Genomic DNA, 26,292 nt, shown 5'->3' on the forward strand with positions numbered 1-26,292 from the left:
CTAAGTATTGAGAAATGTGTCCTAGCGTCTGTAAACTGTAATGTGGTAATTATGAAGTAAATATGACAGAATTATTTTATTTCTGGGTCAATTAGGCCCGTTCTTTTTAAAACTGCATATTGTCTTTTTGGTAGTGTACTGCTGCATTGGTTTTTTATTCTTTTAAACCATGGAGGCACTTCTTTTCGGGCTCTCAAATAGATTTTCCTTGTCCAATTGTTTCTGCGCAAATACACGAAATAATACGGCAGTAAACACTAAACACTGCACACGTGTTTCAGCGTCCACACCCGAAGTGCGTGCTGAAGCTCACGAACTTAAGCCGAACTTTGACGACTGTTAACAGACTAAACAGTCCAACTGTCAGCATAGTTTACTGCTGTCCGCTTTTGTGCGTTAGAATAACGCCTTATCTTACCGTAATATCATTGATGAAGATTCAGAGTCCCCGTGACGTTCATGTTTGCGCAAGCTTAAGTACTAGTTTGCTATTTCCTCGTGAGCTACAAACAGCGTAGAGCAATGATTTTAGAGAGAATACCTCCACGAATATGCTCTTTACTCGTGCAAAGGGTAAGTGTTGTGTAGTATTGTGAGCATGCTTTTGTGAGCGTTAAGCACATATTCACATTTAAAAGGGACGCTTGTAGCAGACACTTGTGGACTATAAAGCATTTATTTATAAACATACAGATGAAAACTTCTGTCCTAGAGTAGAGGGGTCTTTTACATAAGGATATTAAGGAAGAGACTTGGAAGTATATTTTAAGTGAGAACCTCAGTTCGTAACTTTGAGTCATCCTGTGTCCCGTTCGTCAGGCCGTGCTGAGACAGGCCCACTCCTCGGTCCCGCCGCCGCAGCCGGTGCCTCCGCTCGGCCAGACGCTGCAGCGCTACCTGACCGCTCTGGAGCCGCTCCTACCGGCAGACGAGATCGAGCACACTCGCAAGATCGTGCAGAAGTTTGGCAGCCCCGGAGGTCTAGGCGAAAAACTTCAAAGAGAGCTGATTAAAAGAGCAAAGCATTCACACAATTGGGTGAGAACAGTACAAAATAACAATATGAAATGTCAATATCACGATTTTCTTTGGACAGACTATAGGTACTTTTTTTACTGGCAGTGTTAAAGCAGGAATGTCAAAATAGGTCTAAAGGGTGCCTTTTTCTTCTTATTGTGCATCCTTGTCTTCTTTCCTTGGGTCTTTACCTTCTGCGTTTTAGGAGGCAAATAATGCAAGGGTGAAGGAATTAACAAGGAGTCTTTGTAAAAGAACTCAACCCAATGTGTACCCTAATAGCACATATGCACTACAACAAATGCTTTTCTTACTTAGATTTTTTTTGTCTTGTTTCCAGCCAAAATATCTAAAAATTCCTAAATCAAGAAGTATTTTCAAGATGTGTAAAAGTTTTCAGAAAAAAAAAACAAGTCAAAATTAAGTGTTTTCTGCCAATGGGGTAAGAAACATAATCTTGTTTTCTGTTTGAAAAAAAAAAAATTGCTTACCCCATTGGCAGATTATTTTGCTTGTTCTAAGCACAAACTTGAAAATTTTGACTTGTTTTTTTCTGAAAACAAGACAATACTTTTTACTCGTCTAGAAAATCCTTCTTGATTTAAGAATTTTTAGATATTTTGGCTGGAAACAAGACAAACAATCTAAGTAAGAAAAGCATTTTTTGCAGTGTACATCTCTGAGACGTCTGCATTTACATCTGGAAGATGTATTTTTTAGAGTATCATCTTACAGCAGATGCTTTCCAGATTAAGAGATCTTTAACAGACGTCTTGCAGTTGTACATGTGCAATCTGGGTATGTTTCAACCTAGTAAACTGCCTCATTTCTGTGTGCAGCAGTTTTCGCTTTGTGTGTTTTGAACTAGCGGGCTGGTGTGTTTAGTTCAGTCTGTTGTATTTTGCATGTGTCTTTGCAGATTTCAGATTGGTGGGTGCAGTGGGCGTACCTGGAGTGCAGGCAACCCTTGGCAGTGCATTCGAATCCTGCCATTTCATTGCCCAAACGTGACTTCACTGACTGGAGAGGTCAACTAGTGTATGTGACAGCCAGAATCTACACCCTCAAAACAAACACCCTTACAGAATTACTGATATAAATGTCCTTTTCAATGATCTTAACTGTCCTTTCAGGTGCTTCAGATAATTGATTGCACAGAAGTATTAAAAACAAAGTATTACGTGAAACAAAGTATTAAACAAAATCAAAAATTTTCAGATTTTTTTATCTCAAACTGTATTACACTCTTAAAAATAAAGCTGCTTTAAACGGTTCTTCAAGCCAGTGGTTTTAATCCTGGTCCTGGGGACCCACCGCTCTGCACATTTTGTATGTCTCCCTTATCTGACATGTTTAGTTCAGTACATGGAGCTCTCTCCTAACGAGCTGATTAATTGAATCAGGTGTGTTAAATAAGGGAGACACACAAAATGTGCAGAGCAATGGATCCCCAGGACCAGGATTGAAAACCACTGCTCAAGCGATGCCGTAGAACAGGGTTCCTCAAATCTTACCCTGGAGGGCCAATGCGCTGCAGAGTTTAGCTCCAACCCTGATCACACTCACCTACCTGTTATTCTCTAATGATCCTGAAGACCTTGATTAGCATGCTCAGGTGTGTTTGATTAGGGTAAGAGCTAAACTCTGCAGGAAAATGGATCTCGTGGGCCAGATTTGATGATCCCTGCCAGAGAAGAGCCATTTTTGGTTTCACAAAGAACCATTCAGTCAAAGGTTCTTTAAAGAACCATCTCTTTCTTACCTTTTTTTAATCTGAAGAACCTTCTTTTGCCACAAAGAACCTTTTGTGAAACAAAATGTTAAAGGTTCTTTATGGAACCATTTAGACAAAAAAGTTCTTCTATGGCATCGTGAAGCGCCTTTATTTGTAAGAGTGTAGGGTTTCGTGTTTAATCTAAATATGTCTGCATTGTTTCTTTTGCAGGTTTGCATCAAAGTTAATTGCAGGAGTGTTGGACTTCAAAGCTCAGGTGGACAGGTCTGGACTGTATTGACATACAGTGGCTGATTAAACCATTTATATCTGAGCATCTGTGCTAATTTAACCGCTAACCTTTAACTCACGCTGGTCTGCGTGTTTTAGTCAAGCAGTGCCAAACAATGGAACTTAATATCATGATATTATTTCTAAATATATCATACTGTTGCTGTCTGTAGCTCAATGTGACTCCCTATCTCTTTTTGTTTTTCTTGATTTCTGTCTGCATGTCCTTTCTCTCTCTTGCTCATCCAGTGGGAAGCTAGCAGTAGAGTATATGCGCGGACAGCCATTATGTATGGAATTGTTTCCTCGATTGTTCTCTTCCTGTCGAATCCCAGGACCCAAACATGATCATGTGGTTCACTATGGACGTCCGCGCCGTGGCCCAGCTCACATTACAGTGGTCAGGAACTACCAGGTAACATAGATTGCATAGTAGGCAGGGAAGGGCAGGGCTTAAAGGATTAGTTCACTTTCATAACAACAATTTACAGATAATGTACTCACCCCCTTGTCATCCAAGATGTTCATGTCTTTCTTTCCTCAGTCGTAAAGAAATTGTTTTTTTTTTTTTTGAGGAAAACATTTCAGGATTTCTCTCCATATAATGGATATGTATGGCGCCCCAAAGTTAGAAATTCCAAAATGCAGCTTAAATGCAGCTTCAAAGGACTCTAAACAATCCCAGCCGAGGAGGAAGGGTCTTTTTAACCTCAAATGCTCGTCTTGTCTCGTCTCTGCGCAGCGCATCTGTAATCAGTAGAATCCGGGTCAATACGGTTAGGGTATGTTGAAAAACTCCCATCTCGTTTATGTCTTCAACGTCAAAATCGTCCTACAATGCTGTGTTTACCTTTTTTTTGTAAAGGGCGTTTGAGTTTCTTTGTATGTTCACTTTGTAAACACTATGTCGGTACTTTTGCAGCAATCTAAGGCAATTTTGAAGTTAGGGAAGAAAACGAGATGGGAGTTTTTCGACATACCTTAACTGTATTGACCCAGATCACACAGACTGCACATGCGCTGCGCAAAGACGATTTGAGGTTAAAAAGTATATAAATTGTCAATTTGTTTTGAAAATAACTGATCGTTTCACCAGATAAGAAGCTTCTTCCTCAGCTGAGATTGTTTAGAGCCTTTTGAAGCTGCATTTATACTGCATTTTGGAAGTTCAAACTTCGGGGCGCCATACATATCCATTATATAGAGAGAAATCCTCAAAAAAACAATTTCTTTACGATTGAGGAAAGAAAGACATGAACATCTTGGATGACGAGGGGGTGAGTACATTATCTGTAAATTGTTGTTATGAAAGTGAACTAATCCTTTAAGGCCCTACTATGTTTACTTCAAGAATGGATGATTTTGCCAGAAAAAAGTGGTGTTTTTTTTATTATTTACTGTGAACCCAAAGAGAAACTCCCAAAGTTTGTTTTTTTTTTAGATACTTTTAGTTTTATGCTTTCAAATTAAATTTAGTCTACATCTAGCATTGCCTGTACAAGGCATAGCTATGTAGTACTAGGGGTGGGAGAAAAAATCGATTGTCCGATGCATCGCGATTCTCTCTTCAACGATTCTGAAACGATTCTAAATATTTCAGAATCGATACTGAGCTTGTTTTTTTTGCCGCATATGGCACGTGTGCGTGCTAGAGATGTGGCAGGCTTCATTGCACAGAATTTGCACTGTGAGACACGTGCACATTGCTTGACATTGTGTGCTTCCACCCGTCGTGTTTCACTTTATATATGCTTTCATTTGTCGTTTGGAATACAGTACTATTAGATGCACAAAATGTGCGCACTGACAGACTTTCACCTGCGCTTTCCTAAAGCTCGATTGCGGCTGCGGTTCAATGCACTTGCATTTTAGCACTTAGTTGAAGTGCCTTTACAGGTATGCATTTGGCGCTTATTTGTCATTCTTCTCCTTACCTCTCAAGCTCTGTCAGGTAACATGAGCATATTTGGGTCTCTCCAGAAATGTTTGATTCAAGCCCAGGCCATAAACCACTCTTGCATGGTCTTAGCTGTGCGACTAGGGTTATTGTTCTGTTGGAAGATGAACCTTTTCCCATGTCCAAAATTATTCATACCCTTTGCAAACTGTCACAGTCTATGGGAGAATCCAAAGTTCTATAGTATACAGAACGAATTACCGATATGGCGCAAGACATTGAAACAACACTGAATGACACCGGGAAAAAATTCCAGTTTTTCTCTCTGGCCTGTGATGAAACAACTGACATAACAAATACCGCCCAACTAGCGATCTTTGTGCGTGGAATTACTTATGAGTTTGAAACGACGGAGGAATTGCTGTCTTTGCAAGCCATGCATGGCACTACCAATGGTGAGGATTTGTTTGAGCAAGTTGTTTTGGCAATGAACAAATTTGAATTACCATTTGACAAGTTAAGTGGCCTTGCCACAGATGGAGCCCAAGCCATGCTTGGCCAGCAAAAGGGACTAACTGCACTGATCAAAAAAGAAATGAGTCGTCTTAATCTTGATCCAAGTGATTTAGTTGTATGCCACTTTATCATACATCAAGAGAGTCTGTGTGCACGTTCCCTGAAGCTCCACAGTGTAATGACAACTGTCGTTTCCACCATAAATTTCATCAAAACCAGAGGGCTAAACAGCCGGCAGTTCAAGGAGTTACTGAGTGATCTTGAGTCCGAGTATGGAGATCTGGTTTACCATTGTGAGGTGAGATGGCTAAGTCGCGCAGATATGCTTGAACGGTTTTACAAATTGAGGGAAGAAGTAAAACAATTCATGGAGATTAAGGGAAAACCTGTTGTGGAACTCAGTGATGACAAGTGGCTGTGTGATTTAGCCTTTATGGTGGATATAACCAAGCACCTGTCAGAGCTGAACGTCAAGCTCCAAGGTCCGAACCAGCTTCTCAGCTCTCTGCTTTCACACGTGAAATCATTTGAGGCAAAATTAAAGCTGTGGCAGTCGCAACTGGACAAGAGTTGCACTGTGCATTTTCCTACTCTACAAGAGCACAAGCCTGCTATGACAACTGAGTATGCTGGTGAGTGTGCAAAACTGCTTCAGGCATTTGGTGAGAGGTTTCAGGACATAAAAAGTAAACAAAATGAACTGAAGATATTTGCCGTGCCATTTAACGTGGAACCATCTGAAGTACCTGACAACCTACAACACGAAATAATTGAGCTGCAAAGCAATGATGAGCTCAAAGCAAAGTATAAAAACCTCCCTCTGTTTGAGTTCTATAAACTGTATGTACCTTCTGAGGATTTTCCCATTCTGAGGAGACATGCACTGAAGTTTGCATCTCTGTTTGGGACGACCTACTGCTGTGAGCAGTTCTTTTCAAAACTGACTCTTGCAAAGACTCAATTCCGCTCAAGACTGACTGACTCAAACTTGGAAAACCAGCTGCGAGTAGCATCGTCATCACTGCCATCTGACATAAAACGCCTCGCCAAAGAGAAGCAGTTCCAACCATCGCATTAGAGAAGTTAGTGATATGCGTGTTCAATAAATTAGTATGGCCCTTAAAGGGGCTATATGTAAGTTTCTGAAATTTAAACTCGCGACTGACACCTGTGGCCAAAAAAAAGGAACTGCTCTTCCTTTCTGCTCACTCTCGCAGCGCGCGCTCGTACGTACACACTTCACAAGTCATCCGCTGCAAAGAAGTCAACATTATGTTTACAGAGGTAAGAACAATCAAATACATATATTGTTTGAGAAACTAAGTTAGTTTGCAATATATATGACTAGCGGTGGTGGCAGAGTGATCTGAAACGTTTAACATGTCACACAAACGTTTGACGTCACATCCGCAGACAGCGTGCGAAAAATCCGACCCGACAGAAAATAGGAAAAATAGGATACAGGCTTATAGGTGCGCCCACTGTGAACTGACAAGGTGTCAGTATGCTCATCAGGAGACGTTTGAGTCATAAATGGTCAAATAAAAAGGCTATTGTTACGTTTATTTTAGGGAAAAAGTTACATATAGCCCCTTTAAAGGAGGTTGCAAAAGTATAAATGGCCTTTGATAGAAAAAAGGTTCCCCACCCCTGTTCTATACCATTCCAAATAGTCCACGCTGTTCTAGAGCATCCTAATTACCCTGATTCATTGGTAACCGCTGTTTTAATCAACTCAACAGGTTAAAAACAGAATGTTTTGAAGTTCCAGTGGCGTTCCGCACTGTGAAAAATCTCAGAGGACGTGTTCGGAAGCCAAAAGTGACACCTGTGCTGGCCAGGAGGATAGTGAGAGAGGTAAAAAAGAATCTAACGATCACCACCAAGGCCATCCTGATGAATCTGGGCTCTGCTGGTGGCAGCATCTCAAGGCAGACAGTCCAACGGACACTGCACACCACTGGGTTTCACGGACGCAGACTAAGGAGGACACCACTTCTCCAGATAAGGCACACAAAAGCCCACTTGGCCTTTGCAAATGCTCATCTGGACAAATAAGACTTCTGGTCTTCTGTTTTATAGTCAGATGAAACAAAAATTGAATTGTTTGGCCACAATGATGTAGCCTTCATTTGGTGTAAAAAAGGAGAAGCCTTCAACCCTAAGAACACCATCCCCATTGTCAAACATGGTGGTGGGAACCTAATGTTTTGGGAGTGTTTTTCAGCCGGTGGACCAGGGAACCTAATCCCAGTAAACGGCACCATGGAAAATTAGCAATACATCAAAATTCTCAACAACAACTTCAGGCAGTCTGCAGAGAAACTTGGCCTTGGGCACCAGTGGACATTTCAGCACGACAACGACCCAAAACACACAGCAAAAGTGGTGAAGAAATGGTTAGCAGACAAAAACATTAACGTTTTGCAGTGGCCCAGCCAGAGTCCTGACTTAAATCCAATTGAGAATCTGTGGAGGGAGCTATAGATCAGTGTGATGGCAACCTGAAACTTTTGGAGGGCACTATATTTATATTTATGTTTATGTAGTTTATTTGCCTATTCTTCCTTGCAGAATTGCTCAAGTTCAGTCAAATTCTGTGGTGAGTGGCAATAGACTGCTCTCTTCAAATCCATCGATTGGATTTAAGTCAGGGCTGTGACTTGTCCACTTAAGACCATTCACCTTCTAATCCTTCAGCCATTTCATTGTTGTTTTGGCAGTATGCTTAGGGTCATTGTTGTGTTGGAAGGTGAATGACCTGCCCATCTTCAGCTGTCTAGCAGAGGGACGCAGGTTTTCCTCAAGAATTTGGATGTACTTAGCAGCATCCATGTTCCTTTCAATCCTGACCAATCGCCCAGTCCCAGCTGAAGAGAAACACCCCCATAACATAATGCTGCCAATACCATGCTTCACAGTAGGTATGGTGTGTTTTGAGCGGTGTGGTGTATTTGCTTTTCGACAAACATACCACTTGAAGTTCAGTCCAAAAAGTTCAATTTTGGTCTCATCAGACCATAGCACCTTTTGCCAGAAGGTATCGTACAAAAAAGGCTTCTTTCGTGCCACCCTGCCATACAGGCCAGCTTTGTGTGAAGTTTGGGAGATAGTTGTCACATGCCCAGACCAGACCCAATCATAAAGCCTTGTAAGTCCTTCAAAGTTGTCTTTGACCTCCTGGTATCTTCTCTTATCAATGTCCTCCTGGCTCTGTCATCCACTTTGGACGGACGGTCTGATCTAGGAAATGTCCTGGTGGTGCTATATGCTTTCCACTTCTTAATGATGCTCTGCACAGTACTCCGAGGGATAGCTAAAGCCTTTGAAATGTTTTCGTAGCCTTCTGCTACTTTGTGCCTTTCTACAACTTTATCCCGGAGGTTTTTTGAAAGCACTTTCCCAATCATGGTGAATTATTCGCCGTACCATGCACTACTTACAGTGGAATCTTCAAGAAACAGCTCATTTTATTCTGAAGTAATTAACACCACTACTAGACAAATATTGTTTTTCCTATTTTTTTTTTACCTAAAATAGGATGGTTTGGCCATTATTAAGTGCTATAAACAAATGTAATGTCTGTTTCATTCATACTGAAAGCTGGAGGGCTCCACATATGCTTCACAGAAGTAATAGAACTCGTTCCCTTATAATAGACAAAGGCATTGCTATCACTGTAGCTGTATTAGAAGATGATAGAAATGTTTCGAATGATGAAACGTGAAGACAATCAACACTTGACCTCGTCAATGTATGGTTTATATGTGTTCTTCAAGCCATCTCTATTATTCGAATAATAATTAAGTACATTTATAATCCATTGCTAATCGACATAGCCTTTATTAAGGTGTAGAATATATTTTCTTTATGAGGATCAGATCGCAAATGGAAGCATGTGGATGATGTTGTGGAGTGAAAACGCTATAATGTTCTCTTTTGTTGGATGACAGGTTTATTAATTCTTCTGTGAAATTCTTCGTCACAAGTGAAATTTAGCTTTAGGCATTTTAAGTTAAGCATGCTTAATGTAGCTAGTCAACAGTAAGCCATCAGAGCAACTGTATTTGCTGGATTCACGCGCTTCTCAGATGGTCTCCTTGACAGAGTTGTGCTTTTAAGTCAGAATGTGAAAACAACATGGACCCTAGTTTGTTCATTTTTGTTCTTACAATAAATCAGGTTATATACACATTATAATTACACTAGTATGCCGTTTCTTAAAAAAATGATAAATAATAAAAATAATAAGCATGTATATGTGGTTGTGTGTAGTTTTTCCAGCTGGATGTTTACAACAGTGATGGAACACCACTGACAGAAAGTCAGATCCATGCTCAGCTGTTGCGGATCCGCTCTCAGTCGTGGAAAACTGATAAGGAACCGATGGGAATTTTGACCAGCGAGCATCGTCACACCTGGGGTCAGGCTTACACGCGCTTGCTCAGAGGTAAACCTGACCTGCACACTCAACTATTGTTTAACTCAACACCAATAAAGAACAATGCATTAATGATTCTTTAGCAAGAGTGATGACTACTTTGTTATATATAAGGTCAGTCTTTGCTTTCACTCATGCAGCCTATTGGATTAACACAGGGGTGCTCAACCTTGTTCCTGGAGATCTACTTTCCTGCAGAGTTCAGCATCAACCCTGATCAAACACACCTGAACCAACTAATTAGGATCTGAAGGAGCACTTGATAAATACAGACAGGTGTGTTTGTTTAGGCTTGGAAATAAACTCTGCAGGAAGGTAGATCTCCACGAACGGGGTGGGGCACCCCTGGGTTAACAGATTAAATGTCACTCTTTACTCTTTCTAGCTGCATAATTCCACAGTTTTGTGCTTACACTGTAATTTAAACTTTTTGTTTGTTTGTTATTCCCCTCTTCAGATAAAATCAATAAAGAATCTGTAAGGCTAATAGAGAAGTCGATCTTTACATTGTGTTTGGACTCTCCTGTTATGAGGATTTCTGATGAGAAGTAAGAGTTGTTTATACATCGTGATTGATTGATTGATTGATTGATTCTGGATGATACTGACAGTTACTAGAGCTAAGCAGTGTGTTTTCATCAAATTGATAACACAGTTGTTTACGTCTTACATGGTGCTAAGGCTGTTCATTGCTTGCCAGGTATTCTAGTCGAATGGCAGCACAGATTTTGCATGGAGGTGGGACTTATTCAAACAGTGGCAATCGATGGTTTGACAAGACTCTACAGGTGAGCCGCATGACTGAGGCTTGTTCTTAATGTTCTGTCATTTAAACCAGGACTGTCAGAGTTGATGCATGTAATGATGTTGCGCTGTCTCCAGTTTAAAAAAAAATTGCCGGATTAGACACTTATGTAAAATTATGTCAATTATTATTAGACATGAGTTTATTCTTTTGCTTGGAACTGAATTCAGTAATGCATAAACTGTGATTAATCAGGTTTAAGTACTGTAATCAATTGCCGTTTTCTTTGATTTTCTTTGTTAAACTATTTTTTCTCTCTCTCTGTTTCTGTGTTCAGTTTGTTGTTGGTGAGGATGGGTCTTGGGGTCTCTTGTATGAACATGCGACAGCAGAGGGTCCGCCTATATCCACATTGTTGGATCATGTACTGCAATACTGGTATTTACACACTCTTTAATGCTTTTCAGGCAAAAACATACAAGTGTACTATGCATTTATAGTCAGCTGATACCCATTATTAATCAGCTGAGAAATCAGCTAGTGAGATGCCAGCCTAAAAAGACATTTGTGTGGTAACAGTTATTGACAATGTTTTTCTCTGTTAGTAAGAAACCGGACAGAATGCGAGCTCCGTTAGTTCCTCTGCCCATGCCCAAGAAACTCTACTTCTACATCAATTCTGAGATCAAATGGGATCTAGAGATGGCCAAGCAGAATCTAGATATGTAAGTTTAAGCTAAAGCACTTTACTTTATATTGTGCTTTTAACAATACAGATTGCTTTACAGTACTCGATAGGAAAATAGTGTGTCAATAATGCAGAAGGACAACAGGGTCATTCCGTGTCAAATCAACCAAAATTCAAACACTTCCCCAGCTCAAATTTTAGAGGAAAGATATACATGTATAGTGATGAAAGCCAAAATATTAAATGTCATGGATGAATATTTACCGAGTATTTTTTACCACTGTTTTGTAGAGGGAGGTCAAAATGGCAATTTTCACCTGAGATTCAGAGTCAAGTTACAGGGGGGTAAAAAAAAAAAACTTTAGAAAGATGACAGCATCATTATCTTATTAATACAGAGAGATTTGGTAATTCTATTAGTGAAATCTGTTGACTTTAGCTATTTTTTTAAATTATGTGCCAATAGTAACAATTCAAAAATGGGGAAACAACACCGAAGCTTTCTCTAAAGTTTGCATGCCTGCAACTCAAGTATATGCTCTTGGGTTCTACCAAACTTTCCTTCTGGAATCTTTATTTTCAATGCTCAATGAGATTCGGTTCCAGAGATACTGGAATTTCAATATGGCTCCAGGATTAAATTTGAAAATTGACCCACATTTGGTTCTTCTTAAAAATGTGTCAATTTTACCAAAGTATGATACTACTTTTCTTTTAAAGAGTAATGTCTGAAGAACAAATAATGTTAAAACTAGAGATGTGTCTTGTTTCTTTCTGTCATGACAACTGCATTGATCATACCAGTCTGAGTGCCATACGTATTCTTTTTCCAAAGTTTGCCTATAACTCAAGAAGTATTAAAGATATCACAATATGATTTTAAATTCTAGTTGTTGATAAACTTTTCTTTTGGAATCTTCATGTTCAAGGCCGTACATCATGATATGAGGATCTTAATGAGGCTCCATGTCCAGATTGTTGAATATTACCAATTTCCAGTGGTCGAAAACCAAATGTTGGTCACTTTATAAACAGCTGATATTTATTTTAAGAACAATGTATGAAGAAGAAATAATGTTGAAATTAGAATTGTATCTTGTTTCGCCTCTATCAGAACAATTAAATCGAACATACCTGTTTGAGTCTCATAAATATTCTTTTTCCAAAATTTGTGTGCCTCTAACTCAAGTAGTATTAAAGTTATTTTAATATCATTTTAGATTCCGGTTCCTAAGAATCTTTACTTTACTAATCTTTAAGGCCCTTTATGGTTTAATCCTAGAGATACTGAGATCTCAGTGCAGCTCCAAATTTAGTATCCTACTTATTTTTAATGGTCAAAAATCAAATGTAGTGTTGTGTTTATCTAGTCGTTACTGTTTACAATGCAAATATACAAATAATAACAGTAACCCAGGGATTGGGATTGTACAGATTATAAATGACCAGGATTAATTGATAACTCTAGGAGAAGTAGGAACACTGTGAAATGTAAAATAAGATTACCCAGGATTCCATTTTCCTAGGGTTCAGAATTACTCAGAGTTAATTATTCCAAGTGTGAGATGATAAATGTTTGAGGTACTATCAGTTTCATCACTATCAGTTTTCTGATACTTCTTGATCTATGATTATGCTTCATATTTTATAACAATAAAAAGGAAATTCTAATAATCTAGGTGAGACAAATCTTGGTTTATGATGAGAGAAATGTGTTACGTGATACATTTTTGGCGAAAGCAAACACACTTCCCCGTGAGGTGTAGGATTTGTTTCAAACGTGTTACAATACTGCATGTTTAATCTCTTGGTAGCTTCAGAAGCTGGTAAAACGAACAAAATCCTTTCTTCCAAATATACCTGAAACTGATTCAAATATAGAATCTTATGAATGGACTACAGAAAGCAGGCTCATATGACTTAACTTTTAGTTAGACGATTTTAGTGCACTTTTAGCACTCAGATGGGTATGTTCTATGCAATTGTTTTGATAGAGGGAAACAAGATACCATTGTAATTTCAACAGTATTTATTCTTCAGACATTGTTCTTTAAATAACATAAGTATCAGCTGTATACAAAGTGACCATTTATTTTCGACCACTAAAAATGGGTAACATTCAACAATCTGAAGCCTCATTGAGATCCCTATATCTCTGGGACTGAATGATGTAGGGCCTTGTTGAAAAGATTTCAAAAGAAAAGTTTATAAAGAACTAGAATCTAAAATCATATTGCAATATATTTAAAGGGATAGTTCACCCAAAAATGAAAATTTGATGTTTATCTGCTTACCCCTAGAGCATCCAAGATGTAGGTGACTTTGTTTCTTCAGTAGAACACAAACCAAGATTTTTAACTTAAACCGGTGCAGTCTGTCAGCCATATAATGGCAGTGGATGGGCACCAATCCTTTAAAAGTAAAAAAAAAAAAAACATCCACAGACAAATCCAAATTACACCCTGCAGCTAGTGACGATACATTGATGTCCTAAGACACGAAACGATCGTTTGAGAGAAACTTAACAGTATTTATATCATTGAGAAAGTCCTGAGAAACTGCTCATCATCCGGCTCGTTACACGTGTACACGCTCTAGCTTAGTATACGCAAACGCCGAAAGGGGCAGTCGGTGAACAGTCAACAGTCCTGGATGAGTTCGCGCAAGCAAACGTAATTTTTTAGCTTTAAATCAGGATAAGCGCAAGTAATTACCATTTTGAATAGCTGCTATACCCACAATCTCTGTGCACTGTGTAAACAATGAGTGTCCTATACACGCGACAGATCGCTTCCGGCGTTTGCATATACTACGACAGGGCGCGTTCACATGTAATGTGCCTGATGCTGAGCTCGCACACAAGACAGATGGACATTGCTGTGTATCAAAGGTAAATAATGATATAAATACTGTACAGTTTCTCAGAAAAACCGATCATTTTGTGTCTTAGGACATCAATGTATCGTCACGAGCCACAGGGTGTAATTTGGATTTGTCTGTGCATGTGTGTTTTTTTTTTTTTTTTTACTTTTAAAGGTTTGGTGCCCATCCACTGCAACGGTTTGAGTTAAAAATCTTTGTTTGTGTTCTACTGAAGAAACAAAGTCACCTACATCTTGGATGCCCTAGGGGTAAGCAGATAAACATCACATTTAAATTTTTGGGTGATCTATCCCTTTAATACTTCTTGAGTTATAGACCAGTGTTGTTTTTGACAACCATCTTAGATTTAGTCTTAGTCTTTTGGACTAAAATGCTTCTTAGTTTTAGTCAAATTTTAGTCACTTCTATATGTGCTAGTTTTAGTCCAATTTTAGTCGACGAAAAGTCAAAAAGGTTTTAGTCTAGTTTTAGTCGACGAAAAGTCAAAAAGGTTTTAGTCTAGTTTTAGTCAAAAAAAGGGAAAAAGGTAGTCTTTTAACAAATTAATGTAGGTCAGTAAGTATTTTGCTGTTGGGTAGTGTCACTTATAAGTTCTGAAAATGGCAGATCTATAGTTCAACACAATGTGAGCTTCCGGATCGACAATTTTCACCAATAATTACAATAATGAAGGAATGTTTTAGAACATAAAAGACAAACAAGGATGGAATGCTAAAACGGCTTGCCATACTAGTATAGCAAAGAGTATTTAATGCTAAAACGGCTTGCCATAGCGTCAGATACTTTTTAAGTTTTAATTGGCATGCACAATAAGCGGAAATGTCATGCATTTTAAACGTCTGACGGACCACCCACTAACATTTTCGTCTATTCTCGTCTCGTCAACGAAAACTCACACACGTCTCGTCATGTTTTAGTCATCAACGAGCCATTTTTATCTCGTCGTCGTCTCGTTATCGTCATGAAAAAAAGTGGCGTCAACGAAATGATTTCGTCATCGTCATCGTTGACGAAAACAACACTGTTATAGACACGCAAACTTTGGAAAAGCTGTGCACTTTTATGATTGTTTCAGTGAGTTTGTATGTTAAGAAGAGGATGTAAACGAGAACTGAGTGCTGCTAATAATAACATGCTAATTTGTATTTTAAAACTCAATTCTCGTTTTAGTCTCATCAACGATTTGGACATCAAATGTTTTAACTTCCAGCGCTTTGGAAAAGAGTTTGTCAAACAACTCAAGCTGAGTCCAAACTCCTTCATCCAGCTGGCGATTCAGCTGGCCTACTACCGGTGAGGCTTTAAATAAAAAGTTCTTTCATCATCAGATAAGAAAATGAATAAATAAAGTGTGCGTTTGTGCGTTCCTGTTTCTCTGCTAGAGTTCACAGTGAAGTGTGCGCAGGCTGTGACATCGCCTCTCTGAGGATGTTCCGGGGAGGACGAACAGACTACATCCGCTCTCCAACCAACCAGATGCTGACCTTCATACAGGCCTTTGATGACGATGCTGTTTCTGTGAGTACATAGTGGAGAGGAGACCACATAGGATGTCACATGTGTAAGTAACACTGGTCATTAAACGTGTGCGTGTGTTTTAGAGAGAAGCCAAGGTACAGCTGCTGAGAGAGGCTCTTGATGCATACAGCATCCTCACAGAGCAGGTGAGTATTATGGAACCTTCTCACTCTCTGCCCAGATCCTAGTTTATGTTGACTGCATAATGAGTGTTGTTTTGATCAGTCACTGATGGGGCAGGGTATAGACCGCCACCTTCTGGGTCTTAAACTTCAAGCCATCGAGGAGGGACTGAGCGTGCCCAGAATTTTCATGGACACGGCCTATGGACTTGCCACTCACTGGAAGCTCCGAACAGGACAGGTAGTTAAATTGACACATTCTTCTTCATTGAAAACCAAAACTGAAGCAACGTCACAGCATAGAAGATGTTTGGGAGTTCAGGGTTCATGTGTTTGCTCTTAATGTTCAATCATCCCCATACTGAATGCATTGCAGGTCTGCTGCATTGTGGCTTGTTACCCTCTTTCCACCATAGACTGTAAAAATTAAGCCAAAATATCCCAGAAATGGCAGCTGTCATCTGGCGCATATGACGTTATTTGGAGCCAAATGTAGACAAACAGAGACCGGCCTGAACGGTCACAGACTCATTCACAAGCACATACAGGTGCATCTCAATAAATTAGAATGTCGTGGAAAAGTTCATTTATTTCAGTTATTCAACTCAAATTGTGTAACATGCTTGGATACAGCACTCTGTGAACAGCCAGCTTCTTTGGCAATGAATGTTTGTGGCTTACCCTCCTTGTGAAGGGTGTCAATGATTGTCTTCTGGACAACTGTCAGATCAGCAGTCTTCCCCACGATTGTGTAGCCTAGCGAACCAAACCATGGCTCAGGAAACCTTTTTGAGTTTATTAGCTGATTGGCATGTCACCATATTGTAATTTGTTGAGATAGTGAATTGGTGGGTTTTTGTTAAATGTGAGCAAAAATCATCACAATTAAAAGAACCAAAGACTTAAACTACTTCAGTCTGTGTGCATTGAATTTAATTAATACACAAGTTTCACAGTTTGAGTTGAATTACTGAAATGAACTTTTCCACGACATTCTAATTTATTGAGATGCACCTGTAATCATGATGATGCCGCACCCTGTGTTCACAGTATCAAATAACTGAAAGCAAACTTATCTAATATACACAGTATGTCACAAAAGTGAGTGCACCTCTCACATTTCAGCAACCATTTTAGTATTTCTTCTCAAGGGACAATAATATAGAAATTAAACTTGGATATATTTTGGAGTAGTCAATGTGCAGCTTGTATAGCAGTGTAGATTTATTGTCCCCTGAAAATTACTCAACATACATCCATTATTGTTAAAATAGCTGGCAACAAAAGTGTGTACATCCTAATGCCGAGTTCAGACTGCATGATTTTAGCCCCGATTTTGACTTGCCGACAGGTTTTGAGAAATCGCCGACAAATGCCCGAAATCACAGGCAAATCGGAGCTCGTTCACGTGAGTGACAATCACACAGTGTGAACTATCAAAGACGTGATCTGAGAGAATCGCCGACGTGTCGCCCGACACCCGTGAGATATTTGGCATGCTAAATATCTGGACCTGTCGGCGATTCAAAATCATGCCGTGTGAAACATAGATATATATACGTAGATGCCTCATTAGCGACTGTTTCTATGGGCCGTTATACGTAAGCCATCCGCCATTTCACTGCGGTCTACTTGACGTCATTCACCCATAGATCTCATAGTAATCACTGAAAATTCGAAAAGCCACAGTCCTGCACAGCCGTTGGTCTGCGAACCTACAGTATGGTGAATGACGTCAAGTGTACCGTTCCAATATGGCGGACGCATCTACGTGCTTGGAGCGGTCCAATGCGGTATCTATGTATATATATCTATGGTGTGAAAGGTGATCTGACTGAAAATCACATCGGCAATTACCTACAGCCAATGAGACAGCAACATCCAGGCCAGCGGGAAGTTGGGGGAGGAGTTACGAAGGTATAGACCACAGTATCAACAAGAATAGCTTCGGCTTCTTTTCTTTTCGCTGCAAATGAGTGCACATGCAATTTGTAGGCAGTTGTCTTCTTGGTGGTGTGTTTGGGATTGTTATTATGTTGGAAAACTGCTGTTCGGCCTAGTTTCTCGAGGGAAGAAGTCATGTTCTGCTTCAGAATGTACAGTACATAATGGTATCCATTAGGGCTGTCCCCGACTAAGAATTTTCATAGTCGAATCAGAATTTTCGAATCTTTCTATAGTCGACCGATAGTCGAATCATCTAGGCTTATGTGTGTGTGTGAATGGGATAGGAGGGACACGACACTATAGTCAGCAGGAGGGTAAAACAATTTTTATTTTATTTTACACACTGCACACAGCAACAACTTTTAATAAAGCGACCAAAACTGCCTGCCTGACTGCAAAACTGACAGACAAACTTATTTAGGTTTAAATAAAAAGACAGAACGCGTCTTTTAGTTCTAAAAACGCAAGGCGCACAGCACTGCCTTTTTTGCTAAGCAACGACCAAAACAGCTGTCCTGTCAGTCAAATCAAAGGATTATAGCGCGAACGCTCTAAAATCTAGTTTTTTGCTGTTAATTAAACTGTCATATTAGCAGAAACCCTAAATAATACAGCCCCTGGTTTCCCATGATAGACACCAAAGGTTTCTCCTCTATTTCTTGCAGTCTCCGGACTTTTTAAGCGATGGTAAACTTTCGAAGACCCGAAAGATTGGACAATGGGAAAGAACGCGAATAACGTTGGGCGTTTTTCCGCTCAGAGTTGATATTTTTTTTCAACTTCAGGCGCTCAGAGCGCTCCTGCAAAAACGCGAGGCGCCGGGGACGCATTAACGGAGCGCAGAACGCTCACTGCCAACAGAAAACCATTCAAAAGAGGCGCCTCCAACGGCAAAAACGCGTTCGGTGTGATCGCCGCCTAATCCCTGCCGTCCTCATCTCATCATGGATCAGGGCAAGTGAAAATTAAATCTGTCACAGGGGTGGTTGGATTTGTTCACAAACACGTTAAAAATATTTATTGAACGCTTCTTTCTTTTCACTTTTGTTTTTACTGCATTATCATAATCTAAGGCTGTTTATAACTTAATATGTCCGTACAAAATCTAGTAGTTCTGTGTGCAGTTAGACATTGAGCACCCCTATATTGCCAAAATGGTGTGATGCTCGTTTCACCCGCGAAGATTCGACTGTGAGATCGGTGGTCGAATCAGGCTCCGCATATCGATGCATCGAATCTTCGACTATTCGGGGACAGCCCTAGTATCCATGTTTCCCTCAATGAACTGCAGCACTCATGCAGCCCCAGACCATGATGCTACCACCACCATGCTTGACTGTAGACAACACAATTTTTTGGTACTCCTCACCAGGGCATCGCCACACATGCTGGACACCATCTGAGCCAAACAAGTTTATCTGATAGTCTCATCAGACCACAGGACATGGCTCCAGTAGTTCATGCTCTTGGACAGGTTGTCTTCAGCAAAGTGTTTGTGGGCTTTCTTGCGAGTCAGCTTCAGATGAGGCTTCCTTCTGGGACGACGCCTATGTAAACCGACTTGTTGCAGTGTGGCGTATGGTCTGAGCACTAACAAGCTGACCTTCTACTTCTGAAACCTTTAAAGCAATGGTGGCCTGTTCCGAATGGAACCCATCTTTGAAAACCTCTGTATGACCCTGACCACTGTAGTGTAAGTCTGTTTCAGGGTGTTACTGAACCTCTAATAGCCTTGCCCATCTTTGTGGAGAGCAGCAATTCTGATTTTCAAATCCTCAGAGAGTTCTTTGCCATGAGATGCCATGTTGAACATCCAGTGGTCAGTATGAGAGAATTGTACTTAAATCACCTAATTTTAACTGCTCTAATACAAGATACACAACTTTGTATGGTCCTGTCAGGCAGACAAAAATATAATGATGAATACATGTGGCTTTGCATGGTTAAACAACAACTGCTGTTGTCACTTAGGGCAGTGTTTCTCAACCCTGGTCCTGGGCGCCCCCCAACACTGCACATTTTGTGTGTCTCCCTAATCAAACACACCTGATTGCACTCATCAGCTCATTAGAAAACATCTCCAGGACCTGAAATGGGTGTGTCAGATAAGGAAGACATACAAAATGTGCAGTATTGGGGGGCGCCCAGGACCAGGGTTGAGAAACACTAACTTAGGGTGTATTCACTCTTGTTGCCAGCTATTTTGACAATAATGGCTGTATGTTGAGTATGTAGTTTAAATTGTTAGATTTACACAACAGGCCTAAACTGTGAGAAGACCATAAAGAAAAAGTTAAAAGCACTTGCATGTTACATCTTCCTCACAGGTTCCCACCAACACGGACAGTGTGATGTGTTTTGGACCGCTGGTTCCAGATGGCTATGCGGTCTGTTACAATCCACAGCACGATCATGTCCACTTCTCCGTAACGGCCTTCAACTGCTGTGAGGAAACCAATGCAGAGAAACTGGCTCTCACATTGCAGCGATCGCTTTCTGATCTCCAGGAGTTGTTTCAGCCCACTGTTTAGCACCGTCTAGACATTCAGAGATGATTTTAAAACTCTGATTCAGCATTGAGGCACGGCCTTTAAAATATGCTGTGAAATATAGTGCCAGGCTTCATACACAGGTGGTCTTCATGCAAATTTGCGTGAAGTACAGCGCATTTAAGCACCTGAGGTGCAGGTATACTATACATGCGTGATGGGCCATTTGCTAATAAGAAATACATTGCTATTTTTGGTATTTTAAGAACAGCCATGAAAGCTTATAACAGTAATCTAATGTAATGCCAAAGTTAAAGGCGTTTGGAATATGAAATTGTCTCATGTTGTGTATTTGGGTCTCTCTTCAGCTTTTTTTAAAGAGCACAAAGTTTCAAGTCAGTCTGATTTTGTGTGAAATGTTACATACCAGCAATTCAGTTGTATACATACTCTTCCTCATAAAATGTGCTTTGTCAGGAAGTGACCAAATATAAAAGTAATACAATTATTTTTGTGTGAAATCACTGATTATGTTACAGAATTGGTTATTGTTAATATTTAAAAGTACAGGAGATGTCTGTTGCTCATTCTGTCATTTTTTTTCTGGTAATAAATGGAGTACACTGGTAACGAATGAGTTTTTATTTAGAAACTTTTGCCAGAGTTCTCCAAATGCCCACTCATTTAAATGATCTCTGTTTGTCTACATAAAGTGGTTGTTTTGTTCTCAAGAAAGTCGCAAACATTTTCATATGGAAGCAATTAGTGTTTTCTCACGAGCTATATCTTTCTATTCATAAACATAGCTCTAACCATATCCTAATACAATTATTAAAGACTTCTGAAATTGTGTGCTAACTAGTTTTGGTTCATTTATGTCATGGTTCACATTGAAGTGGTACCTATAGTGTGATACAGTATAGTCACACCAAAGCAATGCTGTCTCACATATTTAGCTTTTTTTTTTAACTGTGCTTATTGCCATCATTTGTAAAAGTAGCAGTGGATAGACAATATTCGTATAGTTTTCTTTCAATAATTTTGCGCTCAGTGTTCAGTACAGCTTAGCTGATGCTATGGGGAAATGCCTTTCTTCCAGAAAAAAACAGAATCCTGATTTGCTTAATAGTTTCAGCTGGCTCTGGAATATTTTTTATATTCGGAGGGAGGATTGCCCTCTTCTTGTGCTAGCAATAACCCTGTTGATGTGGGCACACCAACAACTTCTATGTATTGGAGCTGTCCATCTTCCCAGTCATCTCAACTGTGGGGCAGATGAGATGTCAAGGCACAAGGTTGCTCAAGGAGAATGGAGGGTACACTCTCCGACAGTGAATATAATATGAAGCATATTTGGTGGACTTCTTTGCATCAGTAGAGAACAGTTTTTCCAGTGCTTTTCTCTCACTGCTGGCTGGAAATGCACAGCGCATAATGATAAGCCAGCTGATAAACTTCCGCTGAAACTCATTTTAGAATAATAATTGCAACATCGTAAATAATGATAGCGGCATGAATGTTTAGTCATATTATTTAACAACATATAATTTAAAGGTGGAGCCTGGTAATCCCAGGAGAGTTCCTGCTTAGTTGTACATTTAAATGCTGACAGCTATAACACTATCATAACATGTTTAGGCTAACGTTAGCTAGCTAGCTATACTTCTCTTCAATGACATCTTAATCGTATTCTTGGTAATCAATATTTGCTTTCACAGTCATGAACACATTTTTTAAAATATGTATTTTTTTTAACTCTACAGCTGTGCAATAAAATTCACTTCAAAGTTTCACTTTTCATTCATAAAGATGACATGGAAAAAAATGTCTTTTCACAGAAAACAATGACTTTTTAAGATGAAAATGAGATGAAATGACCCATATAAGCAGAAGATGGCAGCAGAGGATCAATCATGGGCTGCAGCTGCCATTTCAAGTCCCTAGTTTTTTCAAGACGTCTTGCTTTTCGATTTATTATAAAATTACTAGTATAATAAATTATAGTACTTTTACCGCACTGAAGTATATAGTATAGCAAATGCAGAAAGTCATCAAAATAAATAAGCTCAGACACAAACAGCCTATAAGGGTGAATTATTTAAATACTTATAGTTCACTACAAATTAAAAAGTTAAATACTAATGGTATGAGAATTAAATAATGCAGTCGATATGAATTTGAAATATTTGATATAATTGAATAACTACATCTTTTAAGCTTTATCTTGAATTGTGAAAGCTAAATTAAATTAATTAAATAGCCTATATTTAACTAGTCTCAGCCGTCACGCCCACGGAACGTTGGCTAAACATCTGATGCATATGGCAACTGGAAACACTTCAGGAATGTCGAAGTCGTCGTCTGATTAGTTGAATTTGACCGGATTTCCGGAAGACGCGAGTGTCGCATTTATTTTCGGTCCGCCGGGAAACAAAGCGCAGACTGATTTACTGGGCGTTTTGCTAAAATGTGCTCATGCAGACGCCATTGTTGTTATACACATTTGCGACGTTCGCGAACAAATTACTGACTTACTGCTTGTTCTCCCTCTTCTTCGTTATCTTTCAATGCTGGTTATTTCAATGACTGACTTGTTGCATGCCAGTCTGTTGTTGTGGGGGCATTTCCACGCACAGAAACTTGACGCTGAACGAAACGAACTGTGATTGGTTGTTTGACATGTTGATCAAACGGTCTTATGGGCTGGACTTGGCCAATGAAACCTGCCATGAGTTCCAGACCTTCAACCGTCAGTCTGAAGGTCTGGCTACGCGAGACTAATATTTAACCAACACAAACGTGTTCCTGCTGTAGTTTAGTCTTCATTTAATGCACAGCTCTGTTTTTGACATCAGCTTGTCAGATGTTTCGTCCAGGTATTACTGTCAATCATAGCAATGAGTTGCACATATTTAGCCCATTTACTCACATATTTTTTTTTAGCTTGCGTTTGTCATTCTTGAAACAGTATACATGGAGGTTTGGTCCTCTTAGACAAAAAAAAAATGTCTTCAGTTGTGAATGGATTATGCAGAGAAAACGAGCAAAGTACCCTCCTATTACGGCACAGTACAGTTGACCGGAAATGACCGGAGCTGGCTTGTCTAAAACAAGGAAGAAATCTGTGCATATGGTCAATTGCAAAATGAAGGAGGACAAGAAGTAAATGCTGCTAGTTGCAACGAAATGGTTTCCAGATCTATTAGAGATGCTGTCAGGTCCTCCATGGCCTACTCCGTTGAGGAAAGACCTCCTCTCTCAAGACAACTGCTCATTCTGGCATCCCAAACCAGACTTATGGAACTTGCACATACGGCAACTCAGCAGAGCTAGCCAGCTTCAGTGTCACTGCCACAGCAAGTGCTGAAAGCTAGATCTACTAAACCAGTGGTTCTCATTTCCAGTCCTTGCACATGCTGTATGTGTCTCTTTTCACCTCAGACGTTTGTTCGAAGCTAAGTGCCTTTTCCACCATGATTCCAGTTCTAAGGGAGCGTATATGTTCCATTTAAAGTGCATTAAAGTCTACGAGACGTGAAATTGTATTTATTTACAGAGGTATATTATGTTACACCTAAAGGGCACCTATTACTCTGTTTACTCTTATCTGATTGGTTTAATAAACACATTATATGCAAAGATGCCAGAATGTACACAGATTAAAAAGTAAATAAATAAATAACAATGTGTTCATATGGAATTGCCAGCTTGACAGAGATCCAGTTAACCCCTAGCTTATGTCTCTGCATATTCCGAGGACCCTTCGCTGTAACACTGCGTGAATTTACATCTTCCCCATAGTGCAGACTAAGCTGTACATAATGTCGAGAGACCATCTCAAAAAGGAACGTCTCTGAATACTGACATAACCTTAGTTCCCTGAGAGGAGTGCCACAATCAATTTTACGAGCTGGAGCATAATTTGCCATTACATCAGGCTTCAGTATTCTTGGGAGAAATGAGTTTCCTAATAGCATTAGCTAAGCTGTGCGCAACATTTAGATGTATATTGTGGCATCTTGGAATCATCATTTTGGAGCACTTTATGCTTGCATCTACTGACAAACTTTATGGAGATGCTGATTTCCTTTTCCAGCAGGACTTTAGCACCTGCCCACAGTGCCAAAACCACTTCCAAGTGGTTTGCTGACCATGTTATTACTGTGCTTGTTTGGCCAGCCAACATGCCTGACCTGGACCCCATATGGAATCTATGGGATATTTTCAAGAGAAAGATGAGAAACAGTCGATCCAACAATACAGACGAGATGAAGGCTCAATAATGCATCACTGAGGCTGTAATTCATGCTAAAGGATATATGAAAGTTTCAGTTTTTGAAATAAACATCTCCAAATAATAAGACAATCACTATGAGCAGGAAACGGGAACTACAGTGATTATTTTTTTACTGACAGTGCTCTCTGGCTGCTTGGTGCATGGTCCATTGTCTGGTATGTTACACTGTGTGATTTCAGCAACCATTAGTTATAAAGATGAAGAAATTAGGTTAAACTAAACTTAATATAAAATGAATGTAATATATCTGATTATCCAGATTACATGTAATTAGTTACTTGCCAGCTCTGTAAAATAGTCTAACAACAGAGCATTCAACATCATGCAGGCAGAGCGCCTTTAAATGGATGCAAATAACTATTATAAAATCTCTTAGAACTCCTTGGTTTTACAGAATCAGACTCAGATATTGAGAAACTCAAAGCAGCAGGGGAAGTAGAAGGCCAGTGTACACTCCTCCAGTGTACACCGATAGATGGTGAGGAGCAAGAATCCATTCCATCCACTGGCTGCTGCAAGGCTCTGAGAGCCTGGCAAATCTGTGCCATTTGGATTTTATCTACTTCATTTTCCATGTTCATTTGAAACAATAATATATTACATCATTTCTTGTGATTTTTATTCCTGCATGTAGGAAAGCTTTTAAACAAAATATTCCTTATATCCCAAAATATTTTAAACAAAATTCCTGCCACTCCATCTCTACAGCATGACTTCTCCATCCAGTTAGGTTCATCAACAATTACCCCATCAACTTCAGCCAGAAATCTGGGTGTTATCTTTGACAACCAACTGACTTTCAAAGATCACATTGCTAAGACCGCTCGATCTTGCAGGTTTGCATTGTACAACATCAGAAAGATCAGGCCCTTCCTAACAGAGCATGCTACACAACTCCTCGTCCAGGCCCTGGTCATTTCCAGGCTGGACTACTGCAATGCTCTTTTAGCTGGTCTTCCAGCATGTACAACCAAGCCTCTACAAATGATTCAGAATGCAGCAGCACGACTGGTCTTCAACGAGCCCAAAAAGGCCCATGTCACACCTCTCTTCATATCCCTGCACTGGCTACCGGTTACAGCACGCATCAAATTCAAGACACTGATGCTGGCCTATAGGACAGCCACCGGATCATCACCTGCCTACCTCCATTCACTACTACACATCTACACTCCTTCCAGAAGACTGAGATCCTCTAGTGAAAGACGCCTCATTGTACCACCACAGAGAGGTATTAAATCACTGTCCAGAACATTCTCGTTCAACGTTCCTGCCTGGTGGAATGATCTTCCCACCCCTATCCGGAATGCAGACTCCTTAACAGCTTTCAAACGACTGCTGAAAACCCATCTTTTTCGACACTATCTGACTCAATAAAAAAAAAAAAAAAATCCTCCCTTCTAGCCTGTTTTTCCTCTCTTTCTTGATCTTCTCCTTCTAGCCTGCACTCTTCTAACAACGCCTGATATATGGTATTTTTGAACACTTCCTATGTTGATCTGCCTCCTTAGGATGAATCACTTGTTGTATTCCCAATTGTAAGTCGCTTTGGATAAAAGCGTCGGCTAAATGAATAAATGTAAATGTAAAATGTAACAAAACAAGCACGTGGTTTGAAACCAACTAACAATTTTTGGTTCCCAGAACTTTCTGTGAACATTCCCTATTGGTTAGCCAGGAAAGTTTTCTACACGTAAATAGAACATTCCCATTAGATTAGGGGAATG

General features: G+C 39.8%; 1 protein-coding gene across 1 annotated transcript; it reads left to right on the forward strand.

Moving 5' to 3' along the window:
• Window positions 1-303: 303 nt before the first annotated feature.
• cratb (carnitine O-acetyltransferase b) lies at window positions 304-21,126 on the forward strand. The gene is made up of 15 exons (XM_073844581.1): window positions 304-573; window positions 820-1,038; window positions 1,937-2,055; window positions 2,963-3,016; window positions 3,272-3,437; window positions 9,711-9,885; window positions 10,334-10,424; window positions 10,577-10,664; window positions 10,959-11,059; window positions 11,227-11,346; window positions 15,363-15,485; window positions 15,575-15,710; window positions 15,794-15,856; window positions 15,936-16,073; window positions 20,107-21,126. The coding sequence occupies exons 1-15, from the start codon at window positions 523-525 to the stop codon at window positions 20,308-20,310; spliced, it is 1,848 nt and encodes a 615-aa protein (XP_073700682.1). The 5' UTR covers window positions 304-522; the 3' UTR covers window positions 20,311-21,126.
• The last annotated feature ends 5,166 nt before the right edge of the window (window positions 21,127-26,292 follow it).

The sequence above is a fragment of the Garra rufa genome, chromosome 7, assembly GCF_049309525.1.
Source record: "Garra rufa chromosome 7, GarRuf1.0, whole genome shotgun sequence".
In the NCBI taxonomy this organism is placed as follows: domain Eukaryota; kingdom Metazoa; phylum Chordata; class Actinopteri; order Cypriniformes; family Cyprinidae; genus Garra; species Garra rufa.

Coding starts and splice junctions, on each gene's coding strand:
- cratb (XM_073844581.1), top strand. CDS start 523: ATGATTTTAGAGAGAATACCTCCACGAATATGCTCTTTACTCGTGCAA. Junction 574..819: donor GCTCTTTACTCGTGCAAAGG/GTAAGTGTTGTG, acceptor CCCGTTCGTCAG/GCCGTGCTGAGACAGGCCCA. Junction 3,017..3,271: donor TTCAAAGCTCAGGTGGACAG/GTCTGGACTGTA, acceptor TTGCTCATCCAG/TGGGAAGCTAGCAGTAGAGT.